The following is a 14,103-nucleotide window of genomic DNA, read 5'->3' as shown; positions in this document are numbered from 1 at the left end:
AGATTTCTAGGAATCTGTCTGAGCTTTTCAAAGCCCCTATGGACATTTTGTCCCTCAGCATTTCCTTTTAAGATTTTTGGTCGGCTTCTTTTCCCCTCAACGTCTTTTCCCCTCAACTCCCTTCTTTTCCTTGTTGCCTTAGGAAACTGCAATTGTAAACAATTGCTGCAGGTTGTTTGTCTTAACATATGCTCCAGGGAAAAGGCTGTTGGTAATGAGGGAGCTCTGAGCCAGGTCAATGAAGACAAACTCTGTGAATGAGGGTTTCCAGGGAATCGCCCTTAGGTCAATTAAAAACAATTCTCTGGTAGTGGAGCTTTTAGGGGAACTCCAAAACCATTCTGTCCCCTCCAGAGGTGGCTAGGCTGCTGGTTTGCACTGTGATTTGGTGCTGTGGTTTTTGAGTCTACTGTGGAGCTGGAAAGAAGGGGAGATGGGAATCAGAATGCCACAAAACTATTCTTACTGAGATTGTGCTGTTTTTCTTGAATAAATGCTCCTTAGATTATTATAAGCCTTTAGTTAATTTCAAGAGTTCTGAAAAAGTTGATTTGATAATTTTTGCCAGTGTTCTCATTGCTTTTATGGAGAAGCAGATTTTTGGAGGTCTTTATTCAGCCATTCCCACTGATGTCAGAATGTGCTATTGCTTAGGAATGGGGATTTGAATGCCCTCCGTGTCAATCTATAGCTCATGGGCTTCAGGGATGTCTCTGGAGTCCTGGCCATGCAGATGGGCTCCTTCTGCCACAGGGGTGGTTGGGACATTTGGTCCTTGAAGGAGCACCCGAAGGAAGCTGCCTTTGTGTCTCTTTCAGGCTCCTCTGAGGAGAGGCAGGTCATGGATCATGCCTTCCTCCTTCTCAGTTCTGAGAGGGAGCACAGACAACCTGTAAAAGAAAACTTTCTTCACATGTCGGTACAGTCAGATGATGTGCTCCTGGGAAACCCTGTTAATTTCACCGTGATTCTCAAAAGGAAGACTGCTGCCCTACAGAATGTCAACATCTCGGGCTCCTTTGAACTACAGTTGTACACTGGCAAGAAGGTGGCAAAACTGTGTGACCTCAATAAGACCTCGCAGATCCAAGGTCAAGGTACCAGAACCATGGGGAGGAGAGGCCTCAAGTGAGCTCAGGGTCCCCACAGTCTGAAATCCCTCTTCTCCTCTGTGGACAACTTCCATACATTGACAAATTTTTGAGTGTGAGTTAACACAAACAAATATTTATTGAGCACCTACCCCTTGGTAGTCACAAGAAAGCCAGCCACAGAAGAAAAGTGGGCCAAAGAGACCACTGGACTAGGAGCCTGGGTCTATCGTAGAGTTATAAATTAGGGGTGCTGAAAGTGTCATGAGAAGTCTTCTATGGTGGCAGAAATTTTAATCTAAGATGCCCAGTCAGATCAATGATTATGAGTACCCAAGGCACAGTGTTGGAAACAAGTGGGATGTCCTGATGACAACGGGTAATGTCTGTCATGGACTCAGGATGGAATCTTGGAGAACTTGGCCAATTATTATTCCATCTTGAGCCCAACGTCTTGTTTTCTAAAGAGAGTATGGGACATGTCCAAGTTATCCAGTTCAATTCACACTAAGTTAACCTAATTCTGTGCTTGATGAGGAAAACTCATACTGGGGGGCTATGATGAATGACCTCTCCCCTCCACCCTGACTCTTTGGCAGTATCAGAAGTGACTCTGACCTTGGACTCCAAGACCTACATCAACAGCCTGGCTATATTAGATGATGAGCCAGTTATCAGAGGTTTCATCATTGCAGAAATTGTGGAGTCTAACGAAATCATGGCCTCTGAAGTATTCACGTCTTTCCAGTACCCTGAGTTCTCTATAGAGGTGAGCTTCCTGCAGGCCATAAAAGGGTTCCTCCTGCCTGGAAGTTGGCCATGGGGTGTGACGGGGCCCCTAAGAACCCTGAGGGTCCTTGGTTGGCTCATGCATATCTTCTTTCCCCATCTCTCCTCCCCACCCTACTACAGTTGCCTAACACAGGCAGAATTGGCCAGCTACTTGTCTGCAATTGTATCTTCAAGAATACCCTGGCCATCCCTTTGACTGACGTCAAGTTCTCTTTGGAAAGCCTGGGCATCTCCTCACTACAGACCTCTGACCATGGGTGAGTCTGCCTGAGGTATTCTTACAAATAGAAATATACTTCTGGACATATATCTTGCACATGTGTGCATATTCCTGAGACGTGAATTCCCAGTATGGGGTCATAGGGTCAAAACGTAGATACATTTTGCTAGTGCCAAATTACTTTCAGAAAAGATTGCATCAATTTATGCTCTACCGACAGATCTTTTTGATTCTTGCCAATCTAGTGGTTAAGTAATCTCATTGCTTTACTTTGCATCTCTGATTATTTGTGAAGTTGAATATTTCTTACATTAATTGACTCTCTCCTGTGAATTGCCTGTTCCTAACTTTTGTCCATTTTTCTACGGAGTCATTTGTTTTTCATATTAGTATGGAGTCTTTACACAGTAAAGAGTGTTACGTGCTGTGAATTTTTTTATAGCAGTTTTGTATTTAATTTTTTAAATTTAATTTTTAATTTATTTATTTTGAGATGGAGTCTCACTTTGTTGCCCAGGCTGGAGTGCAGTGACACGATCTTGGCTCACTGCAACCTCCATCCGTCCCCAGGTTCAAATGATTCTCCTGCCTTGGCCTCCTGAGTAGCTGGGATTACAGGCATACACCACCACACCTGGCTAATTTTTGTATTTTTAGTAGAGACGGGGTTTCCCTATACTGGCCAGCCTGGTCTTGAACTTCTGACCTCAGGTGATCTGCCCGCCTTGGCCTCCCAAAGTGCTGGGATTACAGGCATGGGCCATCATGCCCAGCTGAACAGTTTGTATTTTTTTAAACACTAAGATATCTTTCACCAGTAGAACTTTTAAATTTTTTTTTTTTTTTTTTGAGACGGAGTCTCGCTCTGTCGCCCAGGCTGGAGTGCAGTGGCGCTATCTCGGCTCACTGCAAACTCCGCCTCCCGGGTTCACGCCATTCTCCTGCCTCAGCCTCTCCGAGTAGCTGGGACTACAGGCGCCCGCCACCACGCCCAGCTAATTTTTTGTATTTTTAGTAGAGACGGGGTTTCACCGTGGTCTCGATCTCCTGACCTCGTGATCCGCCCGCCTCAGCCTCCCAAAGTGCTGGGATTACAAGCGTGAGCCACCGCGCCCGGCCAAACTTTTAAATTTTAATGTAGTCAAATTTTTCAATCTTTTCCTTTATAGATACTGGATTTCATGTCATCCTAGGTGCATAGAAATATTCTCTTATGCTTTTTCTAGAATTTCCAGCTTTATTTACACAATTACGTATTTATCTGGAATTTTTTTTGGGTGTGGAGTGATGTGGAGCTCCAACTTTGTCTGTGGTTTTCCTAGTACTTTGTAGCACTGCCTTTATTATGCTGTCAATTCCCATATATATCTGGGTCTCTGGACTCTTTAATTTGCTATTTCATTTGTCTTATTCTAATATCATACCACTTAAATTATTGTAGTCCTATAATAATTTTATATGATTATCATATCTATACATTGATATGTATTAGGCAAATCCCCACCCCCCCATTTTTGTCTATAGAACTTTTAGAATCATCTTGTCATATAATTTAAAAATGGCTGGGATTTAGATTGATACTGCATTGAATTTACCTATTTATTTGGGGGAGAATTATGCCAAATGACAATATTGTGTCTTGCCATCTAGGAATATGAGATTTTCCCATTTTTTTCAAGTCTTTTTTATCACCTTTAGAAAAGCTATATTGTTTTCTTTATATACCACTTGCACGTTATTAGTTGGGTTAATTCCAAGATGCATCAATATTATAGCTTTTATGAATGGAATATTTTCCATTATATTTTCTAATTGTTTGCTGGACTATATGGAAATTGATTTTTGGCACGCTGATATATCCAGCAAAAAACTTTACTGAACTCTAATGTTTTGTTTCTGAGAGGTTTCTGATGGTCTGTTTCTTACAGGATGTCTGAATCTTCCAAGTAAAAATGATAGACTCCTATTTTCCTTAGACTAGGATTTATCACATTTTAATGTGCACACAAATTACCTGGGGAGTATTGTTACAGTGTAGATTCTGATTCAGCAGGTTTAGGGTGGAGCCTCAGATTCTGTGTTTCCTACAAGCTCAGCTAGTATTGCTGAGCCCCAGAACACACTTTTTGAGTAGTGAGGGGCTAGCCAATTCCTTGCATGTGGATTCAACATAAAATACAGGTTCCTCTTAGATTTCATGTAATAGATAACTTACTAATACCCATGAAACAAGAACATCTGTAGTAAAGTCAGGCAAGACTCCAGGGAAGGTTTGTGAAATGTCAGAGTTGGAAGAGCTTCTGGAAACCAGCTGGTTCAACCATCTTGCTTTACATCTGAGAAAACTGATAGCAGCACCCAGGGTGCAGGTCCACTGTGCCATGCCCTGGAATGGCCAGGACTTTTCAAAGAGGCTGAGCTAAGGCTCACCTTCCTGGCTTCTCACCCAACTCATCTTCTCCCTCTTCCCATAACATCCTTGGCTGATTGTATGTCCATATGTCTTTGAATTTTCCAGGACGGTGCAGCCTGGTGAGACCATCCAATCCCAAATAAAATGCACCCCAATAAAAACTGGACCCAAGAAATTTATTGTCAAGTTAAGTTCCAAACACGTGAAAGAGATTAATGCTCAGAAGATTGTTCTCATCACCAAGTAGCCTTGTCTGATGCTGCGGAGCGTTAGTTGAGATTTCAGCATTTCCTACTTTGTGCTTAGCTTTCAGATTATGGATGATTAAATTTGATGACTTATATGAGGGCAGATTCAAGAGCCAGCAGGTCCAAAAGGCCAACACAACCATAAGCAGCCAGACCCACAAGGCCAGGTCCTGTGCTATCACAGGATCACCTCTTTTACAGTTAGAAACACCAGCCTAGGCCACAGAATCCCATCCCTTTCCTGAGTCATGGCCTCAAAAATCAGGGCCACCATTGTCTCAATTCAAATCCATAGACTTCAAAGCCACAGATTCTCTCCCTGGAGCAGCAGACTATGGGCAGCCCAGCGCTGCCACCTGCTGACGCCCCTTGAGAAGCTGCCATATCTTCAGGCCATGGGTTCGCCCGCCATGAAGGCACCTGTCAATTGGAGTGCTCTCTCAGCACTGGGATGGGCCTGCTAGAAGTGCATTCTCCTCCTATTGCCTCCATTCTCCTCTCTCTATCCCTGAAATCCAGGAAGTCCCTCTCCTGGTGCTCCAAGCAGTTTGAAGCCCAATGTGGAAGGACATTTCTCAAGGGCCATGTGGTTTTGCACACAGCCCTGTCCTCAGGCCTGAACTCACCATAGAGACCCATGTCAGCAAACAGTGACCAGCAAATCCTCTTCCCTTATTCTAACTGCTGCCCCCTAGGAGACTCCAGGGGGCAGGCATTGCTTCCTCCCTAGTGTGAACTCTTTGGTATTCCATCCACCATCCTGACAGCCCAGAGCTGCTTCTGGGTTAGGACAACAAATAGGGGGGCCCTACAGTCAGAGCAGCTCTTACCCAAAGTGGTGAGTGTCAACTTCCTGTCCAGATTGCAAGTTAATGGCCTTTACAGCTGACTCGGGCTCCTACGTCATCATTAATAAATATTAAAGCTGATAAGAACCAAGAAAGTGGACTTGCAGCCTGAGTGTGGGAGGCCCAATGTCTTTCTGGTTGCTCTGTTGATGTTAGAATCCCACCATCACCCCTCTCGTGGGTCATACTTGGAGAGCTCTAAGCAAGGGTTAGGGCAGAGGTGGCTTTGTGAACACTGGGCCCTTTGAGCAATTAACCCCAGCCCCTAGTGGGTCATCAGTTGTAGAAAGACGGTCTCTGGCAGGATCGGTCGCCCTTCACGGTGTCCAAGGATGCTGTCCAAGAACCAGGATGCTGCTTGGCTCTTTTCTTTCTCATGGTCGCCAGTTTCCTTTCTCAGCGTCCTGAGGCTGCACCTCCAAACACTGACCTTCTCCTCTGAACTGGAGCCACAGGCCCCTTGGGGCCAGGACTCATGCCCTTTTGCCTGGAGCTGGAAGGGGGGCCCTGACACTGAGGCCTTGCAGGGGCATGCTCTGCTGAGTGCCTGTGCCCCTGCCAATCCTGACGCCAGTAGACGTTGGGGAAATGGGCCAAAGAGAGGAACAAAGGCATGTGGAGGGAGTGGGTGGTGAATCCACTTCTTATACCAAACGGGGATAAGAACCCTTCTGTTGGGCTTTGTGCAGAAGATGCTCCTTCAGCAACCACTGGAATGGGGATTAGGAGCACCAGAACGCTGCTCAGACCTTCAGCAGTGGCCACAGACACCACAGGCTTCAAATGGGGTGAATGGAGGGAAGACTCATCCTGGTAGGGCGTGTGTGTGTGTGTGTGTGTGTGTGTGTGTGTGTGTGTGTGTGTGTTTGTCTATCTTCCTGATTCATCTGATTTATCAATCAGCAGGCCTTGGTCATCACTCATCTTTTCAGAGAGACAAGATGGGCACCAATTTGGGAGAACTGGCCTCAAACACACAGGTAGGGCTTATGGTCAGTTCTACCTACGTGTGTTATTAGACTCCCTCCAAGAGGTAACGTTCAATTAAGTTCTCATGGGAGTGGTTAGAGAGTCCCCAGTAGCTCCAAAGAGGTCTTTCCCGTATCCACATCTGTGAATGGCTAGATATGTAGCCACAGGCAGGACAGCTCCCAGCTGTCTCGCTCAGTGAAGACTCCAGTGTCTGTGGAATGGGGGCTCATTTTCAGTGCTACTGTCTTAACTCTGGCTCTGTCCATGCTGGGCATGTCCTGCACATGTGTGTGTAAAGCTTAATGCAGGGTCCTCTTTGAACCATGCCTGGCCCTTGCAGGTAGATGTGGCAGCCACCTCTACCTCCTAATTTCAGCAGGCAGCATGGGGAAGCCCTTTCCAGGGAGTGGCTGGCAGCTCTGCAGTCTTTCCAGGCTAGTCTCCCCTGATGTCAGTATCCCAACCCAGGTCCCCAAGGCAAGCCCTGCCTGGTCCCTCTGTCACAACGTTACTTCTCAAAGCCAGAAGCCAGGGCCCCAGCCTTCCCAAGAGAAGACAGAAATCCTGAGGAAAGCCAAAGGCAAGCTCTTTTCTACCCCTGGGATGCCCTGTTCAAAAGCTCCCTTTGCTGGGCGGAGAATGTGAAAGCCACCCAGTCTTGAAGAACGGTTTTTGATGAGCCCTCTCAGTGCAGACTCTTCTTAGATGAACTCTGAGAAAGCTCCCATCCTCCTCTGATGTCCCCAGCCTACTCCCGACCCCCAGACCTGGCCCAACATGGAGAGAGGAAGGAGGGGGTTACAGGAAATGGCAAGGCCAAGCGAGTGGCTCACGGAAGCGCTGGGGGTGCTGGGAGCGCACCATGCCCATGAGCCCCTTTAGCCAAAACCCCAGGACGAAGGTTGACAGCACTTTTTAGTGTCTGCTTCTCTCCCCACAGCAGCATCTATTCATCTATCACCTCCACAGAGTCCTCGTCCTTTCTCTCCTCTGATGGATCCTCCATTGTTTCGGTGTCTGACAGCGATGTCACCTGCCGCACCATGTCTTTGTCACTGGGGATCTCTGGCTGACACGGTCTGGAGAAGGGGTTGAACCAGTTCAGGGAGAAGTCCCCACCAAAGGTCTCCTTTACTGACTGCCAGCTCCCCGTGTGCTCCCTGGGCTGGTTCTTTCGTTTGAGGCGCTCAATGCCCTGGAGGGAGAAGGGGATGAAGAACATCGTCAGCATAGTGCTGGGCTGTACAGCTCACATACACACCCCCAGCTATAGCACAGCAGTGGCAGGGTCCATGGTGTAGATAAGATGGGGTCTGAGAGGGCAGTCTGTTGTGGCCCAGGTCAGCCCCGGGAGGTCCCTCGGAGGACTGCTGGGGCGTGGGTGGACAGCAGCGTAGAGGAACACAGCAAGCAGGGCCTGCCTGGTGGACTGACGTGTTCTCCACCCACCACCCAGCCCTCCCCTTCTTTCCTTCCACAAGTGCAATGCCAGATGATGGGCATAAGGGGGACCACACATCCTCTGAGGCCACTACAAACTGGTGACCCCCTCCTAAATATTTTTGGCCACTCCCACCAGGGTAGATAGGGGCTGCAAACATAGCAGAAGGACGATGGGGTTAAGGAGAGAGTGCAGGACACAAACAGCATGCGAGGTGAAGAAGCGGGTGCTCATACAGCAAGTGCCAACATGCAGTGGGCAGCCGGAGGGCACACAGGACCACTGTGGGGAGGTAACGCTGGGCTCAGGCCTGCTCATGCAGCAGATCCACCCTGCAGCCTCTTCCAAGCTGTCAACTCACCTGCCTCTGGGTGTCGGCTGCAACTCAGCCGCCAGGCCACAGAAAGGGTGTTGGGGTGGGGAGATGCCCAGAGGAGGTAAAGACATAGCCAGGCCAGCTCTCCAGGCCCACAACACCCTGCACAGAGGCCTGTGACCCTCCAGTGGGGGCACTGCTTTCTCCATCTCTTCTGGAAGCCAAGGGAATTTGCTGTGGGTTTGCCGGGCTTGGGCACTGCTCATTCACATGACTCAAGAAAGATTTCTGTGTATCTAGCAGTTTTTCTTCCCACACCATCTCAGAGATTTAAGATTCTTTACTTTGGAATAAATTCTAATTAAAAAAAATCGGATCTGAAAAGTATATCCTCATAAGATACTTATCAATTACAAAGGGAAAAACAGTACCTTAATAGCAGGGAAGAAACATTGCAGGTACCACCTTCACCCAATGATCAAAGTTAACATCACAATAATGAAACGTATCAACACTATGTGCCTCCTGATACGGTGCAACGAGGACACATTGCTTCAGCAGTGCTCCTGCCCCAAATGCCTAACCTCAATCTAATCATGAGAAAAACATCAACAACACAATCTGAAGGACAGCCTACAGAATACCTGCCCTACAATCTTCAAAAGGGTCAAAGACTGATGAAAAGATTTTGGAACCATATAGACCTGGTGGTTACAAAACATTGTGAATGCATTAAATGTACACTTTAAAATGGCTAATTTTGTGTTACAGGAATTTCACCTCAATTTTTAAAAAGGGTCAAGGTCATGAAAGACAAAGGAAGACTGAGGAACTGTCACAAACTGGAGGAGACTAAGGAGACATCGCAAATGATGCAGTGTGGGATCCTGGAACAGAAAAGGGTGTTAGTGGGACAACTGGAGAAATGTGAATAAGGTACATACATTAGTTAAGGGTATGGTGTTGCCAATGTCCAGGGTTTTATATTTGTATTATGGTTGTATAAAATGTTTACCTTTAGTGAGACTGACTGAAGGGCACATGGGAACTCTTTGTACTGTTTTTGTCACATTTTTGTAAGTCTGAAGTTATTTCACAAAAAGTTTAAAAATAATCAATAATCTGAGACAAAGATTTATGCAATACAAACTTGAACACTGAATTATAATAATGCAAAGTTGGAAACGAGAAATGCCCAATAATGATGATTAAGCAAATGATTCTATAACACTATGCAGCTAGAAAAGATGGTTTAATATAGTTTTACATGACATTAGAACATTTGTCTGTGTGGTTACTTTTGGGGATGGAATTCTAGATGATTTGTATTTATTTCTGTAGACTTCTCACACAGTCCAAGTTTTACCAATGAGCCAATGTTACTTTTATAATCAGAACAAAAATAGCTGTTTCAGAAAACGGATCTTGTTGACACAAGTCTAGAGGGACCTTCATGTGGGTCATGAGCATGTGATGCCATGCTGCTTCCTGACTGGCCCCTCGCCAGGCCTCCCTTCTTGGCACAGAAGCAGTGACCAGCTGAGATGATTTGCTTTGGGCATTCTGCTTTCTCTTCCTGGGTGATCATCTGCAGCCTGTCGAGAAAGAGGCTTTAACTTCATAGCAAGAGAGCTGGGACATCACCATATGGCAGACCCAGCTACAAAGGAGACACCCAAAAATGACAGATTGGCTGCATCCACACTGACTTGGACTCAAAGCCATGACCATAGGTTTTTATAGCGTCCTTGTGAGGAGGTGGGTATGAGTATTGATGACTGGCAGATGGGGAAGAAACAGAAGTTTCTTGACGGTGGCCAAGGCTCATCTAGCTTGTTATGTATCAGAACTGGGACCAGAACTAGTATCTTTTTTTCTGCCCAACATGTTTCCAATTCTACTGCAAATCACCACTGTGCCCAGGCTAAGCTCAGTCAGAGAGAAGGGGAATGAAGCCAAGAGCCCACAGGATGATTATTTGCCATTCATGTGGCATGCTCCCAGATAGGCACTCTTGGATTATACTCAGCCTCCTCACCAACCTCATAAAGTATTCCAGACAGAGCCTGGCCTGTCTACCAGAGGTCTTCAGCAGTAAAGTGGACAAACGTTCAGGGAGTGTTGACTTTTGAGTCTAGAAAGAAAATATTGCAAACAAATCTGATGTATAAAAATGGGCGGAGGGCTGCTTTTTCCCAGTAGGACTCAATTTTGAGTTTTGTGTGGATTTAAAGGGATCCTGAAGGCAAAGTTCTTAAGCTTGAGGTTTGCAGAGGAGCAGTAATACTAACTTCAGGCTCAAGAGAACAAACAAAAATGGTTGATGCCTGGTAAGGGGGTCATAGTCAACACCAGCAGCTCTTGCAGGGTGTGTGACGGGCCTTTTGGCCCATGTCAGTCTGGGTGACACAAGAGCTGTGATCTGTGAACAAACTCACCAACACTCCAAAATGAATGTATTATGACTAAGGCTCCCGAGGAAGGAAGAGTCTGTGCAGAACAGACTCAGCTGAGCCCCACAGAGCGAGAACAGGCTGTTCCCTGCTCCCTGTATCATCAGATGTAGAAAGCCAGAGCCTCAGGGAGCAGCCTATGCAAATGTGTCTCTTCCTAGCTGGCCAGATAACACTGTCTCTCCTCATCAGATATTTCATATATATATTGTAACCCACAAGAGGAAACATTCTTCTGTTGCATTCCAGAACACAGATATACACAACTCCCTAAGCTTCATAAAACAATACTTATCCTGCAATATGTAATGCATTAAACATTTTTCTTGAAAAACATGCTGGTTGCAAACCATGAACGGTTGTGACCAATGGTTTGAAAAGCACTCTAACACAGCTAACACTTATAAAGCCATACCAGGGCCAGACACTATACATTCCTATTCATCACCCTCATTTAATCCTTCCATTAACTTTGTGATTTAGATTATCATTCCCGTTTTCAGATGAAAAAACTGAGGCTTAAAGAAGTTACTGCTCAAGGTCATATTTTGGCAGTAGGTGTGGTAATAAGCAGCCAAGCAGACATTTGAACCAAAGACTGAAGCCAGGACCCAAATACTTGGGCACCAGACTATATGGCCTCAGCTGCAGAAATTCAGGGCATCCTTATGTCCGTGTTAGAGCACGTGCGGCCCCCAGAAGGCTTTTGGCAAATGTCCCTCTGCAGTGCCTGTCATCACTCCTTGGATCAGCTTCATCGGCTCCTCCTGTGTGCCCAACAGAGCGGGATCCCTGGGGGCCACTCTGCTTTGCTACGGCAGTCACACTGCTCAAGTCAGCAAGATGTTTTCTTGAGGGAGAGGATGAGAAAAAGAAGGTTCAGGTTGGGAGTACGCTGGTCAGTGGCTTGTTTCTGCTTCGCTGTGAATTCTTTCTCTTCTATGAGGTGATCCTAAGCCAGATATGTATTTAAAGAATGTAAGAAAAAGCCACATGGGTGTCGAAACCCACACGTGGAAAGCAAAGGTCAGGAGGTGTACAGGTCATGTATCCGGGCTGCTACAATGCCCCTGGCTCTAGACTACTCACTGGCCGCCGCTCCCATCTGGAGGTCCCTTGGTTCTATTCTTTTCTCTTTCCTTTCCAGGCTGGTTCTTCACCCAAAGGGCCCTTGCTCTAGAGATGGGTTCCACTGATGAGATGCACAAGGAGTGGTGGGCAGGCTAATAATTTGGATCCGCTTCATACAGACTTTCTTTGATGTCTTGGCAGTTGTTTGTTGGGGAGGCCGCAGGTTATTGAGGGAAGGTGGTCTCAGTGGCTTCTCAGCGGAGGGAACACATGCCTGTCTCACAATCAGCACACCCCGACTGCACTATGCTGAGCCCAGCAGCACACAGGACCCATATCACCAGCAGGCATCAGGGACCACCTGAGGGGGGACCCCTGCAAGCCCCAACTGGATTCTCAAACTTGATAGTCAGAATCACCTGGAGAGCTGTTAAGACATGGACTGCTGGGCCCCGCTCAGTTTCTGGTTCGGTAGCCTGGGGTGGGGACCGAGAATGTGCATTTCTAACAAGTTCTCAGGTGATGCTGATGGTGATGTTGCTGGTCTGGCAACCTCAAGAACACCTTTGAGGATTCTAGTAAAATCTTTCTCTCTTCACATTTCTTTGATATTTAAGGGCACCTTCTAGGTGGGGCCCCTTCCCTCTACTGGCTGGCTCACCCTTTAAGCTGATACACTGCAAGTCTTGAAAAGAAAGAAATTAAAAACCCATTAGTCTGGCTGAGAAAGCCTATCCCAGCCCCCCCGGAGAGGAGTTTCTGTGTAATGACAACCTCACATACGTGTTTAAAATGGTTTTTTTTTTTTGAGACAAGAGTCTTGCTCTGTCGCCCGGGCTGGAGTGCAGTGGCGCGATCTCGGCTCACTGCAAGCTCCACCTCCCAGGTTCACGTCATTCTCCTGCCTCAGCCTCCCGAGTAGCTGGGACTACAGGTGCCTGCCACCACGCCCGGCTAATTTTTTGTATTTTCAGTAGAGATGGGGTTTCACCGGGTTAGCCAAGATGATCTCGATCTCCTGACCCCGTGATCCGCCCGCCTCAGCCTCCCAAAGTGCTGGGATTACAGGCGTGAGCCACAGCGCCCGGCCTAAAATATTTGTTAATTTACCTCACCTGAACGGTTTCTGCATTAGGGGATGGTGGATTCTAACTATTTAAGTGGCCTAGCCAGATGAACAAAAGCTAATACTTGGGGCTTTTTCAAGAAGAAATACAGGGCTGGGCCCAGTGGCTCATGCCTGTAATCCCAGGACTTTGGGAGGCTAAGGCAGGAAAATTGCTTGAGGCAAGGCATTTGAGACTGGCTAGGGCAACACAGTGAGACCCTGACTCTATTAAAAAACAACAGAATTAGCCAGGCATGGTAGTACATGCCTGTAGCCCTGGATACTCAGGAGGCCAAGGCACAAGAATCACTTGAGCCCAGGAGTTCAAGGCTGCAGTGAGCTCTGATTGTGCCACTGCATTCCAGCCTGGGTGACAGAGCAAGACCTTGTCTCAAACAAAAAAGAGGAAGTACAGTATGAAGAAGACAAAATGGTAGGACTAAAACGAGATTTAGCACATGCACTTCTACCCAAATATGTTTTGTGTACATGATATTACCAAGCCCATGCAAATATGCATAGATTATAGATTTGCTTGGATCTAAGCCTTTTGCATATTCAGTCTGGTTGCTATGAACACAAACCTGACAGAGTTGACAGAAGGAAAGCAAGCTGGGGATCACCTAATCCAACAAGCCACATCTTTATTTTTCACTTCCACTCCCAGAGCCCAGGCTCTGAAAGACTGTGGCTACGACTGGTTCAATTTCCCATGAGTGCACCGAACAGTACTATCAGAACTCCTGTGCCCAAGCCAAAAGTTGGGGCCGACTTTGTGTAGAAAGATGTCCTCTTTCATTACATCTGGAAATACTGAGGAGAGCTCAGGGATGCTTTCTCTTCCTGTGCGGAAGCCAGGCTGGGGACCAATCACTACCCTGCAAATGATGGCTATATTCCTCAGTCATTGTGCTCTTGGCAAAATATCAGTCGGAATAAAAATGAAATAGGAAAAATGCCAGGAATCTTGGGGTATTCCTATCTTCTGAGTGCAACTGGTTTGAGAGCTCAGAAACATTGACTCTTTCTAGCCATGGCCTACACAAAACCAGGGGCAGAATCCTATAGGATATCTGAAGGAACCCCACTCTATTGGAAAGATAAGCACAGTATGTACAACTTTAAAGGAG

General features: G+C 46.6%; 2 protein-coding genes across 4 annotated transcripts in view; one reads left to right on the top strand and one right to left on the bottom strand.

Moving 5' to 3' along the window:
• Positions 1-4,763, top strand: part of TGM4 (transglutaminase 4) — a 38,958-nt gene extending 34,195 nt beyond the window's left edge. The window contains exons 12-15 of the mRNA XM_063639004.1: positions 819-1,097; positions 1,691-1,860; positions 2,004-2,140; positions 4,622-4,763. Of these exons, the coding sequence (XP_063495074.1) occupies positions 819-1,097; positions 1,691-1,860; positions 2,004-2,140; positions 4,622-4,763 (728 nt within the window). The remainder of the gene's footprint in view (positions 1-818; positions 1,098-1,690; positions 1,861-2,003; positions 2,141-4,621) is intronic.
• ZDHHC3 (zinc finger DHHC-type palmitoyltransferase 3) overlaps positions 4,672-14,103 on the bottom strand; it is a 61,178-nt gene continuing 51,746 nt past the window's right edge. For all 3 annotated transcript variants that reach the window (XM_055280344.2, XM_055280316.2, XM_055280326.2), the window contains one exon: positions 4,672-7,779. In XM_055280344.2, the coding sequence (XP_055136319.1) occupies positions 7,531-7,779 (249 nt within the window). In that variant the 3' untranslated portion in view covers positions 4,672-7,530. The remainder of the gene's footprint in view (positions 7,780-14,103) is intronic.

This window comes from Symphalangus syndactylus, chromosome 1 (genome assembly GCF_028878055.3).
Source record: "Symphalangus syndactylus isolate Jambi chromosome 1, NHGRI_mSymSyn1-v2.1_pri, whole genome shotgun sequence".
Taxonomy (NCBI): Eukaryota; Metazoa; Chordata; class Mammalia; order Primates; family Hylobatidae; genus Symphalangus; species Symphalangus syndactylus.
Note: the sequence above shows the minus strand (reverse complement) of the source record. Positions and strands in the feature narration are given on the sequence as shown.